Below are 27,694 nucleotides of genomic sequence, written 5' to 3'. Positions count from 1 at the left end.
TTCAAGAAACCTATCGCTGTACAGGTATTTGTGAAAATGTTTGGCCACTTACCTTACATTTTCAGGATGCCTGAATTATTCGTACAACATTCCTTAACCGCGAAAAAAAAAAGAGTATATAAATAAAATAAAACATATATATCTTATAATTATTACAAATTATTTCTCCTCAGAATGCTGCATGGCATGGTACAAAGATCAAAGGAAGTATGCAGTGATCAATAAGATTGTCTTTACAAATTAAACTTTAAAATGTTGTTATCTTGGACAAATCTTTTCAATAAAAAACACACAACTTCATCTGTTGTGTCCAAATTGAGAATGCTGAATTCAAGCAGCAGGAAACCGCTCGGACATTTAGTCGCTCATCCCGTCATTCCATTCACATGCAAGACAATGAATGTCACTCGGGTATGAGTGTCTATAAATTGCCACTGTAAGACTCGTTTAAAATATTACAGTGTAATTAATTAATACGCGGTGAGCTGAAACACGACAGTAGCTTTAGTTCTGTTTTACTTTTATATTCTCTTAGTACAATAGAATGCATGTGAATGTTTATTCTGATTTCCAAACCAACATCATGTCTGAAGATTTACAGGCCATATTTTGGAATCCACAACCATTGTTAGCTGCTAGCACTAGCCGCAGTTGACCCGAGAGGTGCGATATGGGTCGTCACTTGTGAATGGCTGGATTTACACGACATGCTTTAAGTGACACAATTCAGATTCAGGCAATCGGATGTTTTCAGATTGAAACTGTGCCAATGTGAGTGCAGGAGATCGATATCAATCAGTAAGTTGATGACTATTCTACAACCGCCACTGCCCAAACACACCTGCCGTAAATCAAAACTACATCTAAAGCATGGACAGTTAAATATGGTCCACATGTGCTACAGCTGAGGTGTCATTTTGCTTCTTGATTTAATGCCGTGACATTTACAATAGCTTCAAAGTATACCATAGCAAGTCCGTGTAAAGTAAAAATAAATGTATTCTACATTTCATACTCAACAGAGAAGAGTGTTGTCAACAACCCTGCCAAATTTGGATTGGAAAAAAAAAAATATATATTTTTTTAAATCACTATATAACATGAAGCTCCCAAATTGTGAAAATGATGTCTTATGCCGACACATCCCACCGTGTTTGAGCCATAAGAACACAGTATATTCATTTCAAGCTTCCAGTGGCTTCAATATATTTCACCAGGTCACTACAGTGCTTTTTCACACCATGGCAACGAGGCGCTTGAAAAAATGGCCCCACTAGCGCAGAATCCAGGTTCACTTGTGACATTTTTTTCCCACCTTTCTCTCTCTTCTCAGAGATGTGCGACACGCACAATTGGCAGAGAGGCAGCCACAACAAAAAACTTGGTCCACATGCCGGCTGTCTTGTCAGTCTTCCCCCCCCTCACTCAGGTACCCTTCTCTACCTGAAGTGCGCACACTCATGGCTTACAATGAGGCGCTCTAAACGAGCCATGCCAGCAGCCTATTCAAAGAAATTATGCATTTTTGGAGTCTAGGCATAGCTAGCTAGCTAAATGCAAGTCACAATTTTAATAGCCACTGATGCAAACAAAGGCACGCAAATTCTTGGGAGAAAGATGTACCATGCTGGAAACCAAGGGCGTCACTGGTCCTCATTTTAGCTATGCCACCCAAAATAATGCACGAAAAGTGAAAAAATTCTTCAGAAAATGCCAATGGAAATTCATTATATGTTTCCGATGAGGGACAGGGGGAACTGTGGAACAAATATTTCCGGAATTGGAAAATATCGAAACATTTATTATCTGGTCTAGAACCTGGGGGGTCCAAACATATTTTCATCCCCCCCCCTAGCTCTACCAGTGGCTGGCATGGAGCCTATCCCAGCTGTCTCCAGGCAACAGGTGGAGTGTCATGGATGCCACTAGATGGCGCCAAAGCTATAAAACCCGACCCGCGCATACACGCAGTTAGTCACCCGCGGATTCACATATTCACGAATTTGTTTCGATTATTTTTTGTTTTTTCCCCAGATTTTTTTTAACTTCATTACTTTGTAAAACATATATTGATTTTGTTATTGTAAGGTTGTGCGATGAATTCCAAACGGAAGTTTCCAAAGTATTTTGGTCTAAAATATATTTTTGTCTCCAAACACTAAACAGTGATTTGGCGACCGTTATTGAGCATGTCTCATGACATTCATAAGACAATTGGTGCTGTATGATTTTGAGCATAATTGGATTAAATAATAGAGCCACGGAGGCGCTATTCTCCCAGTAAGTCTCTTTTCAATCATTTTGGATAAGAAATTTTCATGTGGGACTTATTTGGCACATGTTTTTGTGTGTCTGCGTCGGAAAGTCTGCGTCATGGGAAGATAAGCTCAAAAATATTGGCGTAGATTTACATATTCAATCAGATCATGGACGCTATTCTTGCTCCAGTCACTAAGCTGTTCCCATGTGTCATGAGAAGAAGTTTAAAATGATTCCATCCTATCCATCAGATACAATTGCCCTTTGAGAGACCTTCGTTAAGGCCCCGGGATCCATTTCCAACGCTTCTCTGTTCTGAGAGTTTTCCAGGATGCTCATTTTGGACCTCTGATGAGTTGCTGGAATTCCATTGCAATTGGTCTCCGGAGTCCTAATGATTAACAGTCCAAAAGCAACAACGGGGTCCGTCTTTCCTGACCTTTCCACGCGGCCTCTTATCTTGGCAGCACAAGGTCGCGGCAAGCTGAAGCATCACGAGACAGCTGCACTTTTATCCCTTGGACTGCACAGCTGAGCTGGGGGTGTCACTGTGGGCCAGCTGGACAAACGTAACAGGACACCTTGCTAGGGAAGAAATAGTTTTACAGAATAAAAGATTTTAGGCTTTTCGGCAAGTCTGTCTGTAGAAAGTCCTGTTTGGTTTGGGCGACACTTTAATAGTTCCCTGCGGAGTTTATTTAAACGGTCTTACTACATGTTGTCTGTCACACGTTGTTGTCAATTACCCAAAGCATCAAAATTACAAAATGCTTTTGACACCCTCACATCTCACCCCATTTTCTTGTTTTCCAGGTAATACACAGTCACTTATCCTGAAAACAGATTTCCAGATTTTTTTTTTCTTACAATCACACTCATTAGTATTATTTGCCTCCTCTTTTATAATAATTTTTTTTGCAAAGAATCTACGCACTCTTTTCTTTCATTTCTTACATAGGTTATGTGAAACGTGGAGATTTTGTGTGATAACCCCCCAAGACCCACCTCCTTTCACACATTAGCCAATCGTATTGGTCATTCAAACTGAACCCCACTCTCACACGTTGGCCCTGCCTTCTTCTGTGGGTCTGGCTCTTTACTTTTCTTTTTGTAGTTAATGCCTGCTGGCCAAATCATTTGTGCATTATCACAAACAACTGGGCTTCGTTGTGAAGGAGAAGTTTATCAACAACAAAAATATCAATATAACAACAGACAATTTGAATGTTTTGGGAATGTGGGATGAAACCAGAGGACCCAGAGAAAACCCACGCAGGCACGGCAAACTCCATGTAGAAAAGCCGCAGCCCGAAATTGAACCCTGCACCTCTGAACTATGAGACGGACGTGCCAACCAGTCAATCACCGTGCCGCCGGGCAAATTTACTGGTCGCTGATCCCTGAGTAGATAAAATAAATTACTCACATGGTCTTAAATTGTAATGCTAAATAAAAACTAATTCTCAGAACATTATGACATTATTTATGATTAACAACTTTATTTCAATATCATTTCCGTCTAAAAATAATTATACTAACTTTGATTAACTACTAGATTCATACAGCATCTTCCAAATGACCCAAGGATGCTTCAAGTAAAATAAATAAATGTTCACGCTTGTCATATTAGACAATTATTCTAGCTATACTCTTGTAATATTCCAACGGTGAAAACAGATGGAAATTGTAATCCAATAAAATAAGAAATTCTTTGACGGGTTGTGTTATTTCTCTCATTACTTGCATAGTCAAAATATCTCATGATTATCCTGTTTAACAAAGACATACAGTATGCATGAAAATATGCCTCATGTCTGTGACAGGCAGAGTAATCCAATCTATTACTCGTCATGTTCTCCTTAACAAGTACAACATTTTGCTCTGTCTTCTGTTTAACCACAGGTCATCTGCTTTCAATTAGGCCAAATGGAGTCAAAGGATATGACATCCTGTGTGTCTGACTCGCCACATGTGGATTGCAATTTTGAAATTATATGATATATTGCTTAATATACAGTGTTTTATTTTCATTAGGCAGGGATGTAATGGTGAACCTTTCGATATATTTGTCAGGTTCTTGGCTTATGTGTATAAATCTCATATCGTCTTTGCAGTTCTAATTCCAGCTCATATCATGGGATTCATTGTACCGATTATTATTTTTCAAATATCATAACATTGAAAAATTAAAAAATCCGACATTATTCGTGGGAAATTATTGTATGTCAGATTTTCTTTGGTATTTGGTTTACAGCTCCGTCATTAAATTTTGACTTACAGTATTTGAGGGGAATTTCATTTTATTAGCAGAAAATTAGTTCTTATATTTGGAAAGTTATTCTTCATAAATGACTTCACATTCATAAAATTAAGATTTTTTTAGCATACAAACTCATTTCTTTTAACGTCTTTAATGCAGCACCGATGTATAACATGACTGCTTCTTAACATTTGTTTCCCCAAAGTACATTTTAGAAAGGAATGTTCTGAAACAGAGAGATAAACACATTTTGTTTTTATTAGTTATCACTGGTTTTGACTTTATTGTCATGAATTTAGGATTTCATTCTTGTAAAACAACAACTTTTTGTTGACTTTTTCCTGACAAGAGCTATACCGGAATCCCAACCATTCATTTTAATTACTTTTTCTTGACCTATTATCACTTTACTTACTAAATTTTATTAGTTTACAATTTATTTCTTGAAACACTTACATGTTTTTCTGTAGTTCTTACTTAGCTTTTATTCAGGCAAAAATAACATTTTGTGATACAGTGTGTCCCCTGCCTACTGCCCGTAGAGAGCTGGGATCAGCTCCAGCACGCCCGCAATCCTTCGTGAGGAGAAGTGGCTTTGATAATGGATGGAGTTGATGCATTTGCCTTGTAGCATGCAATATAAGCGAGCTGTTGAGCAGTTGATACATGGAAATACGTCACATGAACGCATTCAGATGCAAAGACCCCCGTTTTGTCTCCCCCATACAAACTAATCTCTGTGTGGTGCACCACAAATAGAGCACTCGGAGCTTAGAGAAGCTCTGCTGACGTGTTTCTCACTGGAGAGTATCCAGGGACCATCGGGTCAGGAAAACCTGAGAGAGAGCGAGAGAGGCTTTGGCTGAAAGAACGAACTGGGGTGCGTGTGCACTGTGCATGTTTGTGCGTGAGGGTGAAGAAAATAGCGCTATAATTTGGCACCATGTTGATGTCTGTCATCATCAGGCCTGGATACAATATCCAGCATGTTGGAGGTTTGGGATTGTATGTGTCTTCCCCAGTGAGAGGAGTTAGAGACAGATGAGACACATGAGTGGGGAAAAAGACGACAATCCTCCCAGTTGGACACCCGACCCTTGTTGGGTGTTGTCCTGTTGCAGGCAACAAATAATGTGATGTTGTGTAACAATATCTGTGCATTTGCCTGTTTTTCTGATATCCCTTACATATGAGATAATTGTCATTTTTTCTAGGAACAAGATTGTAAAAGCAGGAAAAACAGCAAAATCACATTAAAGCACTTTGCGAAGAATCGTGAGAATAAACGGCGCATTGTGATGGTGAACGTTATCTGCCTGAGTGACCGTAAAAGGCCACATGGTTGACTCTGGGAGTGAGGGAGTGAATGGGGGGCTTCGGGTTATCTCTGAGAAGCGTTGCTTTATTTATAGATCCCAAAAAAAAAAAAGCCCAACAACCACCCACCCACTCTTAATATTGTGCCTCCCCCATTTTCAATTAGGCCGTCGTGGGTGGAGTAATGCAATTGACTAGTGATCTCCCAGTGAGTCTCGCATCAGTCTGATCAAGACTCTGCACAGGCACAAACTCCTCACACAGGAAGGTAAGACCGATCCATCCATCACCCCCTCACCCCCAATCATCTTCATCTTCATCCACTCCATCTATCCTTTCATCCCACTTCCACAGTCTCGTCATCTTTTTACCGTCTGTCTCCTTCACCCGCCATCTCCAAAGAGGCTGCTGCCGGGCCTTCGGGCAGCATCCTCTTTGATTCTTACCATTCTAAATATGCTCCCTATTCATCCCAGAGGCCATTTTCCACCGTAAATTCCCGATATTTTCACCCCTGAAGGAATTAGGCATTACTTTGGCTGGTAGAGATAACGTCTGATCTAATGGACACCTTCGATTTGAAGTCATTCCCTTGATTTAGTCATTTTGATTATGCCATTACTGAGGCTGGAGATCAGAGCGTTGCATTTTTCTGGTTGGCAACACATGGTTATGGTCTCTCCATGGCATTTGCACATTTTCTGCATCCTTGATGTAACGCTACTGAGATGTAATGCCTCATTTATTCCCCAATATCATCAAAATATTTTCTATTGACCTTCTTTTATATATTTTATCTCCAATGTATTGCATCCCTTGTCTGAATATCGGCAATATCATTGGCAAAATATCGCAATATCATATCATAAGTCGTAGTTCATGGTAATATTGTGAGAGAAACATTTATGTTTGGATTGACTTCATTGTTGACATTTTTACAATTATTCCAAAACCACCTTATTGAGATACGGTGGTAAAACTATCATAATAATAATGTTTATTTTTGTATCCACTGTAAGTTTGTTTTCCTCCGATTTATTGATCACAACGTGAATGCAATATCGGTATATTAAAACTATTCTCGGCAAAATACTGCAAAAAATATCTTGAGTTACAGTACGGATTATCATCAATAACTTCAATTCACTGTCTTGTGCATGCTGTTCCTCAAATAGATTGAGTATCATACAACTGTGGCATCACAATATTATCATTAGCATTGGAAAAAAAATATTGTGCTAATATCATACTGTTATTGCCACCCCTAGTATGCAACAGTTGTGCTGGGCTTTGCAAGGCTAGACCTTCACGACTCACACACTCACACAATCTCACTGGCTTTAGCGTGTCCACCATCAAAGCGAGTCCAACTATCTGGGAAACAGCTGCCCAAAGTGCCGGACCGACCCCGCAGATTGTATTTGTGGCAGTTCAGATTAGCTGTTTTTATTTTTAGGCATCAGATAAATCCTCGTGTAAGCTAGGTGAGTCATGGTGGGCAGCAAAAAACAATGAGAGAATCTGGGTGGGGTGAATGGAAAGATTAAACCACTCGGCTTTTGAATATTTTCGGAGACATCATCCGTCTTTTTGCTGATTGAGTGTGACAAACTGCATCTGGAATGGACACAGAAGAGTTGGGAAGTTATTTTATAGGATCAGTGGAGAAATGGGCTTTAAACTGTGTGGTGTAAGGAAAGCTACTGAATTTAATCTAGCCCTGCCGCACAATTTTGAAAATCCCAGAATAACTCTTGACAAAATCTAACTTCCATCCTTGAAATGGATCCCAACCCTCTATTTGTAACCAGTAGAACCGCTCACACACTAACAATAGAGTCCTATACATATACGTTTAGGCACAGGTGGAAGACCCAGGCTCAGGTTTACCACACAAACAGCTGCGGCAGGGAGTAGTAGTCATTTTTTCAAGTGCCATTCAAGCCACTTATACACACAGTGACAAGGGATAGTCCAGTGCTGACAGCTGGAGGTTAGCTGATGGATGCATACAGTAGCAGGGTGAGCATTGGTATGCACAAGTGTGTGTGCGTGCGCACGTGCACGTGTGTGTGGGTGCTTGTGGGGGTGTGTGCGCGCGTGTGCACCCACCCCCTCTCAAACTCTAAGTAGACTGATAGGGCTTATTTATAACCTCCTCATTTGGAGCCAGAATAAAATAAGAGCCTGCTGAGAGATGGAGGAAACATTGAAAACTTGGAAATGTGCAAAAGCCGACACAGTAACAAAAGAAAACCTTTCACTCTCATCTCTGTCTCTTTCTTTACAATCCTATGTGAAGTGATCAGAAGGTGAAAATGACAGAGCGCTTCGACTGCCACTATTGCAAGGAATCCCTGTTTGGGAAGAAGTATGTCCTGCGAGAGGAGAATCCCTACTGTGTGAAATGTTACGAGAGCCTGTACTCCAACACCTGCGAGGACTGCAAGAAGCCCATTGGCTGCAATACCAGAGTGAGCACACATGCAGAGTGTAAACACGCACAAGTATGCATGGTCATTTTTAGAATGGGGGGGGGGGGCAAGCAACAATATTTGCCGAGTTAAACTTTTGTCGAAAAGGACACCATGTGATTTGTCACCGCCAATCACTGAAGAAAAGGTAATGATAGTTGGAACAGAGTTTTAATTTATACAAAAAAAAAAAAACAACTTCAATAACACAAATCAATTCTGGTTACTCTTCCAAGGGGAAAATGTTCAACAAATTATCCATAGAATTTATGTCACGCTAAGCCACATTTTTGGAAATGCATGAGAAACTCATTTTTCATACTAGTATGACGTCTGAAGAAAAAGAAAATGGGGAAAACTATCTGACAACAATTATGAGTACTAAAAAATGTTTCATTTAAAGTAAGGAGTTAAGTATTGTACTGGATGTGTTATTAATAATAAATATTGTCTGCCTGTGCAGACATTCTTTTTGCACAAAAATGAGCAATTGTATTCTATGTGTTCAATAAACAGTTGATAGGGCACCAAACTGTACCGCAGGCCATATACCAGCCACGCCTACCTCATAACACTGAAAAAACAGGCAAATGTTGTATTCACACATTAATTCCACAATTGAACCACTAGTCTGTGTGAACGACAAAATAGATATTGGGAAGAGAAACAGCTCCATCTGTTGGAGCGGATGCGGTACTGCACCCACGGTTCCCCTCGTGTCAATCCCAAAAGCACACACACTGAGAAACAGACTCTTGTCCCTGAACAAGCATCCCTATTCCGGCAGGATCTGTCTTACAAAGACCGCCACTGGCACGAGGACTGCTTCAAGTGCTTCCAGTGCAAGCGCTCCCTGGTGGACAAGCCCTTCTCCACCAAGGACGAGCAGCTGCTGTGCACCGAGTGCTACTCCAATGAATACTCCTCCAAGTGCCACGATTGCAAGAAAACCGTCATGCCTGGTGGGCACGGAAACAAAAATACTACACCCTCCTATCATGGATGGTTCTTTTTCTCACCCTGTGTTGTTGTTGCCGTGAAGGCTCCAGGAAGATGGAGCACAAGGGCAACAGCTGGCACGAGACCTGCTTCACCTGCCAGCGATGCCAGCAGCCCATCGGCACCAAGAGCTTCATCCCCAAGGACAACCACAACTTCTGCGTGCCCTGCTACGAGAAGCAGTTTGCCATGCAGTGTGTGCACTGCAAGAAGGTAGGAGACCGTTAAAGGAGGCTTGAAACCTTTCTCCTGAAATAATGTAGCGGACCGTTATAATGTCAAGATGTTGTGGCGCCATTAGGCCATCACCACTGGCGGCGTGACCTACCGTGACCAGCCTTGGCACAAGGACTGCTTCCTGTGCACTGGCTGCAAGCAGCAGCTGTCTGGCCAGAGGTTCACCTCCAGAGATGACTTTGCCTACTGCCTCAACTGCTTCTGCAACCTCTATGCCAAGAAGTGTGCTTCCTGCACCACCCCCATCAGCGGTAAGCAAATAAATTCAAAACATCCCTTCATCGATTGATTTATTTTTATTATTTTGTTGCACTTATCCTCATTCGGGCCATGGGTGAGCTGGAGCTTATTCCAGCAGACTTTTGGCACACTGGAACTGTCATCAGTCAATAGCAGGACACAGTTAGACAAGCATTTACACTCGTACAAAGTGTGGGAAAATTTCCAGGGCAGGTGTCACAAAAGATACATTTCAAATTCAAGCTTTAAATGACAAGTTTTCCCCTTCTAAGTCACCCCCCTAAAATCTAACACATTTCTGAGCCCTGTTTGACACGCCTCCACCACCGCCATGGTAATCCCGGTAGTAAATAATAAAAATAGTTTTCAAATTAAATAAATAGAAATAAACAAATTCAACAATTTCATTCTTCTAGCAAAATAAATATAGATAAATATAAATACTTTTAGCCAAGATTTTGGTCTACTGTATTTTTACAAACTGTTCCCTTTGCAATTATAATGAAAACGTCATATAAACCCTGGAATCAAAATATAAGAAGATATAGACACATTTTAATGTGGTTATATTATTCCAAAACAAAATCATGTTAAATCTAAAAAAAAAACAAAAAAAACATGACTTAAGTTTCCTTTTCCAAAGTTGTTTTTATGTTTTCAGGCCTCGGAGGCAGCAAGTACATTTCTTTCGAGGAGCGCCAATGGCACAACGACTGCTTCAACTGTAAGAAGTGCTCCGTGTCTCTGGTGGGCCGTGGTTTTCTGACCGAACGCGACGACATCCTGTGCCCGGAGTGCGGCAAAGACATCTGAAGGACGCCGCCACACACACACTCACACACCCCCACACACCCTTGGATCGAACTGCTCATCGAGCAGACGCGACACACACCGTAGTGTCTTTACTCCTTTCTAATGTACATTGTCGGACGGCAGAGCTACTCTTTGACAAGAACTGCTGAATAATGCTAACAGAATAATGACTTGCATGAATGTAGAAGACATATTTGCAAATATTACGTATCGTGTAGAATCGACATGATCGCAGGTTGCACGCTTCTAATTTTACTAATCCCTGTGTTGTGCATGGATTAGCCTCTGTAGAAAATGCGGTGTTATTGACATGTGTAAAATGTAGATGTGCATGGAGTCTGGTTTATGGACTTGAGAATTATCCAAAATAAAGCGTTAACAATTGGAATTGCGTCTCTCATTCATACTCCATCCATCCATTTTCAAGATCACTTGTTCTCGGTATTTCCAACCTAGTGATTTTTTCTCCAGTTTTTCAATTCTTCGAGCAAATGTTTTTTCCCCAAAAGTGACTAGCAACAAATCTAGCAACTTTTTGAATGAACTGATCAGTGCAATCATCAGGTAAGCAAACAAATGATTCTCAAAAATCAGATCACTGAGAATCAGTTCTCAAAAAGAACCAGTCTACAATTCCTATCCCTCATCATTGTTACATTTAGTCTCATCTGTAGCTCACAAGCATACATTCTATGGTGATCTTCACAAAAACTACCACCGGTATTAAATTAAATGTACTTAACTGTAGTTATGTTCACTTGATATGAAATAGTTAAATAAAAGCAACACTGATCATTTGTATTGGCACACTTTATTGATTAAAAAAAAAAATATGTTGGTACAAATATAAAGTGCGCATCTGTGATCTTAAAAAGGCCTGTAAAGCCAACAAAACACAAAAATAGTCGCCAACCTTTATAGCTCATGCAGGGCTACATTTGGGCATAAATCCAAATTCATTTTTTTAAAAACGGTAATTTGTTAAAGTTTTGTACATCAACAAAATCTAAGGCCTAGATTTTTGAAAAATTAAGGTCAGGGAGCCGTTTTAATATTAACCTTCCATTTGAGCTTCTTGCGCGTGAATTATATTTACATCAAAATAACATCAAATACCACATTTATCTACACTCTCAAATAAAACATCAGAAACTTGTTGCTTCAAAAAAAAAAATACTTAACTGTTTCCAGTGCCAAGTTACACAGTTGCTCACAAGTTTATACAATCCAATCCAACTATACATGTAAAAAAGTAAAGTAATATAAACTCATGAGCACAACCCCAACATCATATGAAAGGCCATCATGAGTGCAATTAGCCATGAATTAATGTTTGTAAAAAGTTGATTTGATGACCCAGGATGAAATCACTGAAGGAGCGAGTGTTGAAAGGGGTCACTCAGACGTCACGGCCAAGTCACATGCTGGATCTTTTTCTTCACCTCAGGAGACATGAAAACACCCTGAAAACAAGCAGTAGAGGGGGGGAAAAAAAGTAAAAAAAAAAAAAACGGGCGCAAATGTACAAACTATAAGCTTCAGCCATCATAAACCGCATAGTCATGTTTCATCTAATATTCTCAACTTTTATACAAGTAAAAATGAGCTTGCTGCTGTTAAAGATCTGAAAACGATACATAAATAAGGTAGGTTAACAGTCACAGATACTACTCACATTTTTAACATTCTTAATTGTAGGGAAACAATAGATAAAGTTAGCAATACAAAATGTAAATGAATGCCCTAAAGTCGATAATAAAAGAGAAGTTTTTACTTGCTTACTTCATGGGTCTATTCTTCTGTTCTTCTCACATTCTTTGTCAGAACAGCTGTTACTGAGGCTGCTTGTTGCTAAAAATCCCCAAAATACGGGAACACTGAAGTTATGTGCCATTTCCCGGCCGTATTCTTGCTTATTATTTTAAGTTCTACCGTAGGTCATGTCAGTTTAGCATTATACCATTTGGGTAGGTTAATTTTGCATGTATTTTTTTTATGTTTCATTTATGTTGTTGAAGTTGCAGTTTTGGCGACGCAAGAGATTACTTGCAAAGCTCATTGAGTTATAGGTTACATTCATTTATAAGATTACATTATTTAACTTGGTCTCTTGTTCTGGGTGTGAAGACTTTTTATATCTACCGTATGTCTGGTAGGTGTCCAATAGGATTGGGATTCCAAATGATGAACAGTCTAATAGCAAAAGTGTAACTTGCAATTCTTACAGAGCAGTTTGCCTCCCGCTTGAGGCTAGCTGTGTCAGGGCCGCGTGGAAACTTCTGGTTGGAAGAAGAAGTTGATGTTGATGACGACGACAAAGTCGCTGAATTGCTAGATAAGCGACGAATGGGGTTGGCCAGGTTTAGCGCTGGTGGGGGTTTTAGCCTGTCAGCCACACCCGATGATGACACTGAGCTAATTTCCAGCTTCGTGTCTGTTGAGCCACAGGAAATGGAACGAGAGGACCTAAGGTGGTCTCTGGAAGGTACAACACACAGGAATTAAAAGCTTAAAAAAGCAAATGCAGGAATAAAGCTGTGATATTACAAGAAAACAAACATTAAAGTTGAGAGTGAAATTGAAATTTTATAAGATGACTGTTCTGAGAAAAGTTTGTTGATAAAGACGGGGTTTTCTGAAAATGAAGTCATAATATTACAGGAATATATCATTATTAAGTCAAAGTGTTCTGAGAAAAACATTTTATGAGGATGAAGTTGTAATTTTGCAATAAGTACTGGTAAGAAAAAAAATAATACGTGTACAAGAATAAAGTTGTAATATGAGATTAGACTGCGTGACATTAAATGGGGGACAGGGGGGTAGTTTCTTGGAAATTAAATAATACATATACAAGTGTGACGAAGCAGTCACTTTCCACTGAGCCTTGCCGTTTTAGAAAAGTTTTTTCTCACGAACACAATCATCAGAGATAACACTTGATTGGCGACTCACCTATCTGGTGGCAGGCCGGCTGGTGCTTGTCTACCTCGAGTCTTCGCCATCCTCTTTCCCCAGCGGTTGTTGGGTAAAGTGCGCTGCGGCCGCGGGATGACATGTCGTATGTAGAGGTCCACGAGGTGGCCCCGACTCCCGCAATCTTTGGAATTGACCTTTTTCTAAACCACAAACAAAAACTGGTAAGCAAAGGTCGTCTTTTAAACACGAACATGACCAAAGGTATTAAATGCTGGGTATGTATGCTAATGCCACTGATTCTTTCCTCAAACTAACTCATTAAGTTGCACTCAACAGTATCGTTGTGGGATTTTGTCTCACCTCATTTAAAATTAACTGGAGAAAATCCTGAGATAGCAGCTCAGGGTGTAATAAAACATCCACGTCTGAGGCGTAAATTGCTTTTTCGGCTATTTCACAGGAGGTCGCCATTGTTTGTATTACCCAGCATGCTTCGCGTGACAGTCGCCTTCTTCTTCTTTGGGCTTTTAATCTGCAAAGATTGCCATCTAGCGGTAGTCACTCAAAAGCAACACAATACAATATGTTACAGTAATACACTGTAAAGTTAAACCATAAGAAAATCATTTTCAAACAAGAGCGGGAAAGGTGGTGCTCGAGCGCTACATTATATATTTTTAAAAGGGAATTATTTGTTGAGATCAATTTTATTTTATTCGTTGTCAATTGTGTATGTAAAATTTATTAAACTCCATTAAAACTAGTGTCTTAAGACTTTGACATTAATACTCTGCACCAATTGAAAAATCAACACTCTGCTCTTCTGAAAATATTTTTTTTGAATATATAAGGGCTGGAAAGAAGCCAAGAAAAAGGAGTAAAGTTGAACGACTATAAGGAGAAGGATCAGGAGTTGTCTTTTTGATAATAGAGCTGCTCAGCCAGGACCATTGTGTGGGTGGTGCAAGGCCCCACCTGTGTTTATTGGATATTTAAGCTTTTTGGAGTCCAAATAAAAATTTTATTCCCATGTAGTAAATGTAAGGGATTTGTTGTACATATTTCTCATTATGCAAAACAAGGTAGTTGAATAAGTAAATTAGTTTTGTGGTGTTGTGGTGGATTTATATCCAAAGTATCAAATCAAAACATTTCTGTTCATTTACAATTATCTTCACTCTGGTAAATACACCTGCCTCAATAGTTTTCAGTGAAGTGAACACCCGAAGGAAAGATACGTCTGTCGTATCCCAGCAACATGGCAATATATTTGCATCATAAGATCTCAGTACTGTTTACACAGTGGAAGTGGATGACCTGAATATTTTGTTGTATGTTGTAATATTTTTGTCACAAGGTGCACCTTTAGTCCTTTGAAAATCATATTTATTTGTCTGATTCCATTTCTTTGTACTCCATTATGTACTCAAATAAAATTTTACATCTTAACAAATGACATTGTCTCCCGGAACTTTCGGAAGCTTACATGGTATAGAGCTAGTCTCCAAATTGTCTATCTGGCGGTAAATCTTTTTTTCCCTGACAATGTCGATTCTCAGTCATCCAGGTCACGTTAATGTGAATCAAAGATTGAATCGAGGCAACTGGACTCTTCCCATCTGTTGAAGACGTTCGGAACCGTTCACCTTTCGTTTCGACAAAAGGTGATCATGCCTTTCAACCACTTCTTTGATACCTCTTTCAAACCAGTGTTCTAAGTTGCATTGTATTGTATTGCACCCTCTCCAAAATTTGGACGTCATTATCTTCAAAGGAACATGACTACGGCCAGAAGACACACCCTTCAGAGACTTTCTGTATACAAAGTAAATAAACACTGTCATAGCGAGATTCCACACTAAAAAAAAATGAAGTTGACAGGTTTAACCAACAACAAGAGTCCAGTTACTCCGATTCAAACTAACTTTTATCGGATTATTCTAAAAATGCGTCCGTAGCAAGCAGTTCTGCACATAAGCTAGTGGTGGCTTTGCGCAAGCATTATGTATTTATAATTTAGGCAGGAAAGCACTAATGGCAGCCAACCCTAGCGCCGGCCGAAATTCTTTCTCAACATTGGCCCGGCAGTTTTCCATGCCGTTTATTCTCATTAGAGTCATGGGTGAGCTTGAACCAATCCCAGGGGACTTGAGGCATAAGGCAGAATTCACCCTGGCCATCAATCTTAGGACACGCATAGAGACACAACCCTTCACAATCACATTCACACCATCACAATGTTTGCACCGACGTCAGTGTCTCCGTGGCAAGATTCTCCCATTAAAAATAATATTTAAATCATATCAATAACTCAGTCAGTCTAATGCCCATCCCTTATCACCACTGTGACACAATGTACTGGACAACAGCTCACAAAGGATGGAAGCTTCACAAACAAGCGAGAGATGTTGACATTGGACGATATGAAATAGTTTTGCCGCCTTGTTGGCCGCCAGATCTGGAAGCGTGAAACTGCCCATGTCGATTAAACATATTTGACTGGTCTATGTCGTTCCAGCGTCCAGTAAAGTCGTTCGAACGCGTTGATAAAGTCGTTTGAACGTATTAGTAAAGTCAGTCGCATGTATTTGGTAAAGTCGTTTGAATGTATTGTATTCTAGCCCATGTTTTACAAATGTGTTCAAATGACTTTATCAACTCCTTTGAACAACTCTGCAGTATGTTCAAACAACGTATCCCAGTCACAAATATTCACTCCTTATTGGAAGTTCCACACTTGCGGAGATCTGAAAGAAAAACAAAAAGTAGACTTCAAGATCGCACAGCATTTTGTGTGCTTCACACAGCCGACTGAGTCTCGCTGCAGACGTAGATGTTGCTGGGTCGTACTCTTCTTCGGCTGCGGCCGCCCACTCTGGGACACAGGCGGCAGCTCTTGGGAAAGAACTCCTGGCAGGCTTCCCGGAACTTTCGGATCCTCCAACAGTAAATGATGGGGTTGAAAACCGTCTTCAGGTAGCTGAGCCACAGGGCGCCTATGCTGATTGGGTAGAAAGCGGGGCTGTAGTAGAACTGGCGACTGAAGACAGCAAGCAGGCTGACCACGGTGTAGGGCAGCCAGCACACGGAGAAGCCCACAAAGAGGATAAGGATGGTCGTGAAGGCGCGGGTCTTGAAGCTCATGTCCACCTTAATCTGTGGTGGTCTCTGCAACCCGATGAGTCTCATTTTGCTGACTTGGTTGAGGGCCGGCAAGCAGGAGGGCTCGCTGGCGTGGCTGTGGACGCGCAGGGTGTTGCGGCGCACCGTGTTCAGGATACACATGTATGAGTAGAGCATGACCGAAAAGGGGGCGAAGAAGACCGCCACCGCCAAGAGGACGGCGTAAGCGCGGTCGGCCATGGACTCGCTGTATCCCAGCACGCACTGCGGCACCCAGACATCGCCGACTTCTGCCGTGCCCGTCCTCCAGCCCACGATGGACGGTAAGGACACGCAAAGACTAAGCAGCCATGAGCCTGCGATCAAAACCTTGGCCCTGCGTGGGTTCAACTTATCTTGACGCTGCACGATGATGAGGAAGCGATCCACGCTGATGATGAGCAGTATGGACACGCCCTCCAAGACAAACAGCCAGTAGAGCATGATGGAGGCGCGGCAAAATCCGCTCCCGAAGCTCCAATTGGCACTCCCCAGCGTGACAGCGGTGAAGGGCATGCAGAGGAGCGAGAGCATGATGTCGGAGAAGGCCAGCGTGGCGAGCAACAAGTTGATGGCGGAGCGCATGGCCGGCTTCTGGTAGACGATCAAACACACGATGGAGTTGCCCAGGAAGCCAATAGTGATCATGAAGATCATGATGGCGGCCAGAGTTACACGCAGGGTGACCGATATGAGAGGAGTTCTTGGTTCGGATGGGGGACTATTTGTGGCCTGAATTGCATCGTCCGGCTCCATGAAGTCACATCCTTCCAGCAGGCTTTCATTGCAAAAAGCCATAGTGGCACTTTATCAGAGAATACCAATGTGGATGAAGTGAGCAATCACTGTCAAAGGCATCGCAACAGTTTGTAAGCCATCTGAAACACATCAAATAGAGTACGCTTACATTAGCTGTCGCAGGCAAGGAACCGTAATTGGTCACTAAATTGGAGGTTCAAAATCAGCTCAGAATGAGGCAGTCGCTTCATGAGAAGTTTCTGATGATGTCATAAAGTGAGGTAATGTTTCCCAAATGGATGGGAATTAAATTCAGCCTCAAACTAAATTATAGCGTGCTGACCATTGAATTGTAAAGCACATAAGTGGGATTTCTGCCTCGTGACAATATATGTGGAAGGCAAGTTTTATGTGATGGCGCCGACATTAACCATTCGCTGCTAAATTAAAGAGACATTACAATTCTGTAAATAACACACATACTAAAGATCGTATTTTCTGACGAAAATAAAATGACTTTTGGACTTCTACTGAGTTACCACGTCAATAATTTGTGATTGGATCCGCAATGCCTACGTATGCAACTGATTTCTGCCTTCCACCGCTGAGGGATACAATTATTTTTTTTAGTTGACAGCAATGCGTTATGCAGGAAGCAAACCCACAACCTCTGCACTGTGAGGCCATCATGCTAACCATTCGCCCACTAAAATACTCATCTTTTAATTTTTTTTTTTTTAGTAACACACTGTGACTGTAAGTAACTGTAATCTGTTGACCAATCTGTAAATAGCAGCATGTTAGATCACTTGATACTAATGATGTAGATGTATTAAAGGAACACATTTGCTAGAAATTAAATTAAATGTTTACTACTGTACAGTTTTGCCATCCAATGAAAACAACTCAAAATGTTGTACTTGTGATTACTTTTTAAACCCATAATGATTATCAAAACTAAAATACAGTATTGTCTTTATTGATTTTTCATTGGGTCGCTGGTGGTGTAGTGGTGCACTCGCCTGAGTTATGTGCAGGTTGTGTGGGATCGACTGGCTGGCGACCATTTCAGAGTGTAGTCCGCCTTTCGCCCGAACTCAGCTGAGACCCACGACCCTGTTCAGAATAAACAGTGTTGAAGATAACATGGAATGGAATATAGAATTTCTGTGCATTAATATAACATTTTTCTTTGCTGATGACAGGTTCTTTTGCTCCAGATAGCCACATAACTTCCCAATTATTTCTGAGCAATTACCTTGACTGAACTTAACCATCATGACAGTCCCAGCAGAATTATAAAACTATCAAACAGGAAAAAAAAGTTCTGCTATTTTCTCACAAACTATAGCAAAATGAATTTGAATGATTTTAAATAATAGTTGCAGTCGCATGAGACAGATGTGCGTCTCACTGGCTTTAATTCAGTTGATTATTAACAGCTGAGCCACCAGACTTCCTTCCTCCCACCCCTTACACAATATGTGTCATGTCTCACACCTCCATGCAATTGAGGACGCTTCAGGATCAGAAAAAATCCGGATGGGACGTAGAGGCGAAGCGCAAACAGCATGTGTCTGTTACCATGGTTGTTGTCCGCATCTGGGAGGGGAAGGAAGAGAAGCATATCAATAGTGATCACCGTTACGACGGCATTGTCACTAACATATAATATGCTCAAAAAACAACATTTTAAAATCTGAATAATGAAAGTATTCCTTTGAGTCATGCTTGCGTGATTAAATATGCCATTTGTGATTGTCCGTTTTTTGATTGTCCATGCCATTACCACATATCGTTCACCTGCAAAACTAGTGACTGACAGTCAGTCTCACGAAAACTAGTCACACAATCCCGTACGCTGTGTGTCAGTTAAATAAGTGAAGTTACCTTTTGCCTGGCTTCCCTGCATTTCGGGTCCTTCTCTCTTCCTCCTTCACCTCGCTACAAGCGAGCCTGACAGTTACTGCTGCAAATATGTGAAGTACACTTTAAAGTGGCTGCTCCTTACCTTGCCACCTTCTTTCATCTATAGTCACATTTTTATATCCACATTGAGGACTAATGTTATCCCAATTGACTGGAAGTATAAGCTTCTTGATATTATTTCTTGGAATACATCATTTACAGGGATTGTCCAAAGTAAATTTAAAACTGAATATGTATGCATTTTATGTAATATGAGCAAATCCACAACCCCAATACGAATCCTCACTACTCACACATCAAAGCAAAGAATAAACATTCTTACACAAAACCCTCTCCAAGAGGGCTGCATAGCTTTGCTGGTTGTTGCTACGGCAACAGGGTTGGCAGCTCCATGGCAACAAGCATCCCATATACTCTCGTGCTTCCATGACCAAATATATTCTATAGCACTGCCTACTACTGCCAACAGCAGTTTCATTTTACACAAAAGGTCACCTGATCTTGTTGGATTCGAGCAGTCTGCTGATTATTTAGAGCTAGTTGATCATCCATATAGGATTAAAATTGGCGTGTGTGGAATTGCTTTAAATAAGATTATGTCATTTAAAATGTGTTTTATATGATCTAGTAGCTGTGCCGACTTGAATGAAGTCAACACAAAAATATATATATATTTTTTTTACGTGTCTGTTTTTGTCCATTACTATTTTTTTATTATGTCTCCTGGTCGTTGAGCAAAGTAGAGGAACTGATAATAGCATTTAAATTGAAAATTTTATTACAAAAAAAAAAAAGACTCACCTTGAAGCGTTCACAGTGGAGCCCCCCCTTGACACCATCCTTTTTCTCCTTCTCTCCCGTACGAGAAGTGACGGGCTCTCCTCCATAGCATACCAAACATCTCAATTAATCTCGATGAATAGAAATATCCCGAGGAGAACATTTCATAGCGGCCCCGGTCGTCATCCTGCCGATTGCAGACGACGCAGACTCCAAACCAAGCAGAAGCAGGTGGACGCCGATTTAAAGAAACAGTGCGTGTATAACTTAAATAAATAAATAAATAAACAAATAAATAAATAAATAAATGACCACACCAGCACAATCAAGTTGCATTGAACTTTTTAAATTTATTTATTTTTTACAAACGTGACTTTTGCTGCCAAAGTATTCAAATGTGTACATTTTATTTGAATTATTTCATTTCATTATTTTAAATATTTTTACTTTACATGTAGATTTTTTTTGCCTCAGAAATTTTGTTCCTGTAATATATTAGTTATAATACATTGGTAATTGTCAGCATATTGGTTTTGAAAACTTATTGCATTATGCTAAGGACTTGTATTATAATTAATGATTGTAAGAAGACCGTAGTAAAAAAAAAATCTAAATAAATTAATGAAATTAAAATTATTTCAGTCTCAAATATTAGTGTATCTAAATTGGACTATTTATTACTTAACATATACTAAAATGCCACATCTTAATCATTGAGTATTTTTCTTTTCAGATTTAATTTTATTGTAATTCCACCTCTCTGCTTTTTAATCTGTTAGACTGTCTGTCTCTCTGTCAACTTTACTTAAAAATAGATTTAACGATCGAAATATATTTTGAATATCTCATGCTATAACAAATCTATCCAATAGATAGCAGCATTGCACCATATAAACTATTTGGTTCAACAGTAACCCCCTGACAACAGGCCAGATATGCAAAATATTAGCATCCACAAAAATGTTTCCAGCCCATTATTTAAATGTTATTATTGACAATTTATGAATAGTCATGTGTTTTTCCATTTAGCACAGTCATTATAATACAGTACTGTATTATCTTCCCTCCTCCGTGTTATGGGCACGTTGCCCGCTTGTTGAACGTGCCCACCTCAATTCCACTCCACTGATGTGACGCATGCATGCACATCACGTCCACTGGCAAACTCGCAGGGAGGGAGAATTAATTTCTTTTATTCCACACCTCTCCCGAGACGTCGCCACTCCATCATTCGGCTAAAAAGCAAACACGCTAGTCTGCCTGCGTGAAAAATGTTCCTCTCCTTAAATCAGAATATTGAGAGTGCAAAGAAAACACTCACACACACACACACACACACCCCTACACCCCCACGGACACACACACGCACACACACGCAGGGAACAGAGAGTTACATTTAGGACATTTTGCACAACATCTCACTTAAATACACCCCCTGAGTCTTGTATTGACACACTGCTGCTTGTGACTCCGGTTCCCAGTTATGAAACTCAGTTTGGACTTCAAGGAAGGTGTTAATCAATGGTAAGACACGCGAGGTGGTTAGCCACACTGGGCAATGTGAGAATAATTAACAGCATTGGGGAATGTGCACGCCTCAGGGGAACTTTAAGATGCCTGATGATGCCTGAGAGAACGGCTTGCGTCACAATATAATAATCAAATGGAGAGAGTGAGACTTTACTGTACAACAGGGTTCAACAACCTTTCACAAACTGAGAGCTACTTCTTGAGCAATTATTGATATGAAGGGCTACCAGTTTGATACGCTTCACTGATAACAAACTTACTCAAATTACCCTTAATTATGTTAGTATCCATCTATTTTGAAACAAATATATTGTGTGAATGATTCCTCACAATCATGATCAACAATGATTTAACAAAGAAGGAAACAAATCCATCATTGATATACAGCACTTTTTTAAAGTCTAAAAAAAAATCCTTGAAAATCACAATGTCCTGTCACTGGGTAAAGTGAGTTTAAAATAAGCCCACAGGCTGTTCATGTGGTCTTTGGGGCCTATGGTGCAAGCAGACAACATGTTGAGAGACCTGTGCATAATTAATTAATTAACATGTAACAACTCAAGAACATCAACAAAAATCATCCAACAGAAATTATCCAATAGACTGCTCATATAACAAAAAAATGTCTCAGTAGGTAACCTTGTTTATTTTGTGGATTGGGATTCAAATCCTGCATGGTAACATACATACATAGTCGGGTCCCAAGGAGCCAGTGAAATATTAACATAAAGTGTTGTTTATTGCTTTCTGGCAGCAAACTCTGCTTCCCGTTGGCGGCTCGACTTTTCCACTTGTCGTCGGTGAGTTTCTTTCACTTTGTTGTGATGAGAGTGCGCACTTAGAAGCGTGTTTGTATGTGTGTAGGCGTGTGCGTGCGTGCGTGTGTGTGTGTGTGTGAGTATTGATTGGGGTGAGGAAGCATGCGCCGCCATAATCCATCATGTGTGGCCAAAGATCTGCTACTTGATGTCACTCTGTCACCTTGGCAAACATTTGTGCGTTGACCTGCCAGCTGGGATCGCTGAACTTTGCTGGCTGGCACCGGATTGTGCATGAATGGATGCACGCTCGCTTCTAAATGCAGAAAAGAGCGCAACTAGGAAGAGACAACTGAGACAACGTGGATCACTATCAACACTTTTTGCAGGGAATAATTCTGAGGGCTGAATTCTCGCAGTATTTGTGAGCTCACAAAACCTGCAAATCCATCTTGTTTGTGGGCAGGATATGCGGCTGTAAAATAAACTCTACTTGCTTGACTATCGGATTACATTTATTTGAATATATTAAATTGATTTACATGGATTAAAAAAAAATCAATGTTGTGTTACTAAAGATGCCCTTTATTTGCATATTTAAATTGCAAAAACGAGAACTATCACTCAACATCACTATGTATCCGAACCAAACATCGACATAATAGGACTCAGCTGGTCAAAAGAAGGCACATGGCGGGGATGATATTTTTATTGCTGTGATTGGTCAAAAGATAAATTTGCTAGGCATGCATACATCATTAGCGCATCAGCCAGTCAGCGCAAAGTATTGTATCGAACGTCCCAGCTTTCCTGAGCAGATCACATTGGAGCAGTCCTCGATCGATACTGTGGAGAACTTCTCTAAGTAATTCATGTATCAACTGGCTCTTTCCTGATTTGAGCAAATATGTGATCGGTAAAACTGGCATCTACAGTTAGAAATGGGTGTTTGCGCCATAGTGAGAGTGAGCACAGCTGACTTGCTAAAGGAGGCTTGCACCAAAATAGAGGTCAAAGACTTACATTAAGAGTGCATTTATTCCACGAGGAACAATCAATAGTGTACCAACAAATCTTATATTGAGGTTTTAACAATTCAGTAGCCACTCTAATGTCTCTGGATAGGGCCTTCCAGACTACTGGCACCCAAAGAGATCTCTCGAACCTTTCGACTTCTTTTCATCTCTCAGAGTCACCAAACGACCATCTCATTATGAAATTAGGTGTGTACAAAAGTTTGACTAGCAATGTTATTGAATATAGTATACAGAAGTATGTATGCTCATTTTACACAGCAAAAAAATGTGTTTACTCAATTTAATTTTTTGAGGTGGCTGCATGCGCACATTAGAATTATATGGATTTAGATGCATTTTAAGTACATGTATTAGCTACTTAAAAAAATTATCTGGATCCGGCTGATTTTATTTTGTACAACCACTTGACAAAATAAATTTCAGTAAATTCAACACACCATTTTTCTTAGTGTAGTTTGGGGCTCAACCCGTTACACCACCAACCACATGCATGGCAAAAAAGAAATCATTATTTTCAATGATTGAACTAACGTTTATCATTGTGAACTTTTGTGTGTGACATGTTTTTGGTCTTGTTCTCAGAGTTCAGCTGAGGTATTATTTGTTTTTTAAATTACATTGCGGGTCAAATGTATTCCTCTCGTCCACAACCTGTGTCGCTTCCTGCCAAGGTTTTAGAATTTGTTCAAAGCTCTCTAATTTGTTTGTATGTTTCCACCCACTTTATATTTATGCCTCTGGTATAATTAGTCTGTTACAAAGAAACCAAGAAGTATGTTACGCTTGTCTAATCCTATAGTCTTACAGTCCATGTAAGGCTTTAAGATGAGAAATAATTACTTTAAAAGGTTAGTACCACAATACACTTTATTGAAGACCGGATCTCATGCTGTATGAATCTGTATTTAATTAGCAAGTTTATTGTAATGCAAGCTGTGGTATTTACATCAACGAACTAAATACCAGTAAATGCACTTCATTACTGCAAACTGCACTTTGTGTATTGCTTCACTAGACTTCTTTCGTAGACAGCATTTTATGCTAGTAATCTTGTTGTCCGTACACGCATGTTTACATGCATCTTAATTCATTAAGTTACATTGTAACACTAGCTATACGAAGCCTCGAAAATGTAAAATGTCACAGCCTTGGCAAATTATAATCTTCCAATGAGTTAGTTTTCATGGCCTTTTACAAAAGGATAGCTGAGTTTTAGCAATTAAAGGCTTAATAAAATATACCATGTCTTTAAAAGCAACCGATCATGGTCGTTTAAAAAAAATGGCTCATTTTGAAACAATGCCATAAACGTGTAATAAAGACCAAAATTATCATTTAGAATGCAGGTGTCAAACTTGTCTTCTAGGGCCACTACCCTGCACGTTTTAGATTTTTCACTCCCAACACACCTGATTCAAATGATCATCTCGTCAGCAAGCTCTCCAGGAGCCTGATAACGAGCCTGGTCATTTGAGTTCGGTGTGGAGGAAAATATCTCAAACATGCACAATTGTGCTTTAGTTTAACACCAGTGATTAGCATTTCGATCACCATCAGTAAGGGTTACACTGAATAAATGCTTTCCTGTTCAGCCGTATCGAATTAAAAATATTTGTATTTGGGGATAATGATTGTAATAATTATTGAGGTGTACAAAAAAACAAACAAATTTTCCTGGTAAGTGTGTGAGAGAGTCACATTATTAAATTCTGTTATATCACACGCACTCAAACCCACTCATGCGCACGTGTTTGAAATGACGTTCAATCCACATTTGTCGTCTTCAATGTCAGTCCAATTTATTAAATAATTCATTTCTTCACTGGAAATACTGAAAGAATGTGGGGAGAAATAAATAGTGCAAACCATCACAATAATACACATTTGACTCGTACATGTAAAAGAATGTTTTGTATGAAAAAAAAAACATGTATCTCAATAATAAAAGAAAACAAAACAATGAAACGAGTTGCATGAACTGTATACTAGCACAAAACACAGTTGTAATAAACTTAGTGGGGTGTATATTAATTATTGCTTTTAGGAACAAGTCAGGGCTAAATTAAAGCAAGTTGGTGTCTGTTTATTCTTCTGGTTTTCAATATGATGCTTAAAATCGACTTGAGCTGCTTTGAAATGAAACACACACGCGCGCACACACACGCACACGCGCGCGCGCCATATCAGATCACAGGACACGCAATAGCTTGTAACAAAACGTTGATTGTTAATCGTCTTAAGTGAGACAGACAAAGGAAAATATAAAGTTTGGGGGATTTGGTGATGCGTTCACGTGTCACTATACATCCTCTTGCAGTCTATGGAGGGAGGTGGCGTGTCCGCGCCCATGCTGCCCACCTGCGAGTACGAATTGTCCGGGCTTCGCGGGAGCCCCGGCGGCGTCATGCGCTTTTCTTTCTGCCTGCGGTTGCAGAACCAGACACGTACCACCTCCTTCTCGAGCTGTAATGTGTCCGCCAGTCCGTTGATCTCTTGCGCTGACGGCTTGGGGCACTTGAGAAAGTGGCTCTCCAGCGCGCCTTTGACGCTCACCTCGATAGACGTGCGCTTTTTCCTCTTGCGTCCCTGCGTGGCGATCTTGTCGATGCTGGCCGGGCTGCCGGTGCTCGAGTCGGCCTCCTCCAGCCACTTGTTGAGCAGCGGCTTCAGCTTGCACATGTTCTTGAAGCTCAGCTGTAGCGCCTCGAACCGGCAGATGGTGGTCTGCGAGAAGACGTTGCCGTAGAGTGTGCCCAGAGCGAGTCCCACGTCGGCTTGCGTGAAACCCAGCTTGATGCGACGCTGCTTGAACTGCTTGGCGAAGTGCTCCAGGTCGTCCGAGGTCGGTGTGTCCTCATCTGAGTGCGCCTCTTGGTGATGGTGCTGATGGTGATGCTGGTGCTGATGGTGCGCGTGCTGGTGATGAGGGTGATGATTATGAGGATGGTGGTGGTGTTGGTGGTGGTGGTGAGGGTGGTCCAGCTCTGGGGAATCCCCGCGCAAAAGCGCACCGGGGTGCATGAGGCTCTGGGTGCTGAGCATCCCGTTGACAGTGAAGGCGGCGGGTTGGGAGTAAACGAGACTCTGCTGTTGCTGGTGCTGGTGCTGCTGCGTCTGCCCCTCACTAATGATGGTGCCGCCCCAGCTGCCAGGGTGCGTTTGATGCCCTCCTAAATGGGAGCCGCGGTGGTGCAGAGTGGCGCCCGAGTGGAGGTCCTCCCTCCCGCCGCCGCCTCTCTTCGTCTCCTGGGGCTGGGAGCTGGCCGGCCACGCGGCACCAACCTCAGCTGCAGCAGCCGCAGCCGCCGCAGCAGCGGCCGCCGCGGCCGCGGCGTGAGGCAGCGACGTGACCCACTGGTGGGCATGACTGAGCATGTGCCCCCCGTTGCTGGACACCATGGTGGCCCCTTGCATGAAATCACTCTGCACCATCTTGACCGAGGGGTCCCCTCTGAACGCGCTGGAAGACACCGAAGTGACCACGCCGTTTGCTGGCTGCATGCTACCGCCTCTCCGGTCAGAATGGGATACCGGGCCGGTTAAAATCCTGCTGCTGGCTAGGTACGGGCTGGAGGTGGCTGTAGCCATCCCCCAAATCATAAATCTGGACTTTTTCTCCCCCCCCTTGACACTTTCAACACTGGATCCACTTACAAATGTACTGCGTGGAAAAAAGCAAAAACAGTCCTCGGGGCAAAAACAGCCATAAAAAATGACTGAAAACCAAGGCGACAGTAAAAGTTACACTTTAAAAAAAGTTTCCCCAGTTGTGAATAATCCACAGAACACTTTACTATTCGATCCGTGCCTGCTTGGGACGATTTTGCAACATGCGTAAAAGTCTGCTCCCCCTTAGTCTTTTAATTTGGAATTTTCAAAACGCGATGAAATGATAAGGTTGAAAACTCCCCACTGAGTCGAAGCGCATCCTCCACGGAGCAAAGGAGGCGAACATGTGTTTAACTGGAACCGCGACCGAGCTTCTCTCTCTCCCATCTCCGGCCAATTAGGTGCAAACTAGCCTGCTGAGTCCTTGCTGATTGGATGCTCAGCCTGAGAGGAGTGCGTGTATGCACGAGGCACAATTTAATCTGGTCCGAGCTCAACTAAATATACACATCATACGATGTAAATATTACTATATGCAGTAGCCACTACGTTTGGTACATTTGAGATCTAATGCAAGTGCTCTATTGAAAAGTATATTTTGTTCAGTTTGGATTGGCATTCATTTAACAGTTT

General features: G+C 41.1%; 4 protein-coding genes across 5 annotated transcripts; 1 reads left to right on the top strand and 3 right to left on the bottom strand.

Moving 5' to 3' along the window:
* Positions 1–5,978: 5,978 nt before the first annotated feature.
* On the top strand, positions 5,979–10,987 carry fhl2a (four and a half LIM domains 2a). Its single transcript, XM_088314808.1, has 6 exons — positions 5,979–6,104; positions 8,139–8,310; positions 9,098–9,272; positions 9,353–9,522; positions 9,611–9,797; positions 10,448–10,987. The coding sequence occupies exons 2-6, from the start codon at positions 8,155–8,157 to the stop codon at positions 10,597–10,599; spliced, it is 840 nt and encodes a 279-aa protein (XP_088170934.1). The 5' UTR covers positions 5,979–6,104; positions 8,139–8,154; the 3' UTR covers positions 10,600–10,987.
* Positions 10,988–11,391: 404 nt separating this feature from the next.
* tslig2 (tRNA splicing ligase complex subunit 2) lies at positions 11,392–14,046 on the bottom strand. Its single transcript, XM_088315765.1, has 4 exons — positions 13,879–14,046; positions 13,555–13,718; positions 12,825–13,077; positions 11,392–12,062 (listed from the first exon to the last, which is right to left on the bottom strand). Exons 1-4 carry the CDS (start codon positions 13,987–13,989, stop codon positions 12,006–12,008), a joined length of 585 nt encoding a protein of 194 aa, XP_088171891.1. The 5' UTR covers positions 13,990–14,046; the 3' UTR covers positions 11,392–12,005.
* A 585-nt stretch (positions 14,047–14,631) lies between these two features.
* Positions 14,632–20,335, bottom strand: gpr45 (G protein-coupled receptor 45). 2 transcript variants are annotated; one of them, XM_088315762.1, is made up of 5 exons: positions 20,149–20,335; positions 19,309–19,387; positions 18,919–19,020; positions 18,441–18,534; positions 14,632–17,558 (listed from the first exon to the last, which is right to left on the bottom strand). In XM_088315762.1, exon 5 carries the CDS (start codon positions 17,476–17,478, stop codon positions 16,318–16,320), a length of 1,161 nt encoding a protein of 386 aa, XP_088171888.1. In that variant the 5' UTR covers positions 17,479–17,558; positions 18,441–18,534; positions 18,919–19,020; positions 19,309–19,387; positions 20,149–20,335; the 3' UTR covers positions 14,632–16,317. The 2 variants fall into 2 exon arrangements, with proteins under 2 accessions (XP_088171888.1, XP_088171889.1); XM_088315763.1 differs by lacking the exon at positions 19,309–19,387.
* Positions 20,336–25,291: 4,956 nt separating this feature from the next.
* On the bottom strand, positions 25,292–27,385 carry pou3f3a (POU class 3 homeobox 3a). The gene has a single exon (XM_088315090.1). The coding sequence runs from the start codon at positions 27,050–27,052 to the stop codon at positions 25,742–25,744; it is 1,311 nt and encodes a 436-aa protein (XP_088171216.1). The 5' UTR covers positions 27,053–27,385; the 3' UTR covers positions 25,292–25,741.
* Positions 27,386–27,694: the final 309 nt, after the last annotated feature.

Source organism: Idiotropiscis lumnitzeri, chromosome 14, assembly GCF_059441095.1.
Source record: "Idiotropiscis lumnitzeri isolate Australia: NSW breed Sydney's pygmy pipehorse chromosome 14, RoL_Ilum_1.0, whole genome shotgun sequence".
Lineage (NCBI taxonomy): Eukaryota > Metazoa > Chordata > Actinopteri > Syngnathiformes > Syngnathidae > Idiotropiscis > Idiotropiscis lumnitzeri.
This window is presented reverse-complemented; position numbering and strand designations above follow the sequence as displayed.

Excerpts from the sequence above, each read along its gene's own strand:
- fhl2a (XM_088314808.1), top strand. The coding sequence starts at position 8,155 with ATGACAGAGCGCTTCGACTGCCACTATTGCAAGGAATCCCTGTTTGGG. Across the intron at positions 8,311-9,097 it reads CCATTGGCTGCAATACCAGA|GATCTGTCTTACAAAGACCG; the intron begins GTGAGCACACAT and ends CTATTCCGGCAG. Across the intron at positions 9,273-9,352 it reads CAAGAAAACCGTCATGCCTG|GCTCCAGGAAGATGGAGCAC; the intron begins GTGGGCACGGAA and ends GTTGCCGTGAAG.
- tslig2 (XM_088315765.1), bottom strand. The coding sequence starts at position 13,989 with ATGGCGACCTCCTGTGAAATAGCCGAAAAAGCAATTTACGCCTCAGAC. Across the intron at positions 13,078-13,554 it reads GCCGGCCTGCCACCAGATAG|AGACCACCTTAGGTCCTCTC; the intron begins GTGAGTCGCCAA and ends TGTACCTTCCAG. Across the intron at positions 12,063-12,824 it reads AGCGGGAGGCAAACTGCTCT|GGTGTTTTCATGTCTCCTGA; the intron begins GTAAGAATTGCA and ends GCTTGTTTTCAG.
- gpr45 (XM_088315762.1), bottom strand. The coding sequence starts at position 17,478 with ATGGCTTTTTGCAATGAAAGCCTGCTGGAAGGATGTGACTTCATGGAG.
- pou3f3a (XM_088315090.1), bottom strand. The coding sequence starts at position 27,052 with ATGATTTGGGGGATGGCTACAGCCACCTCCAGCCCGTACCTAGCCAGC.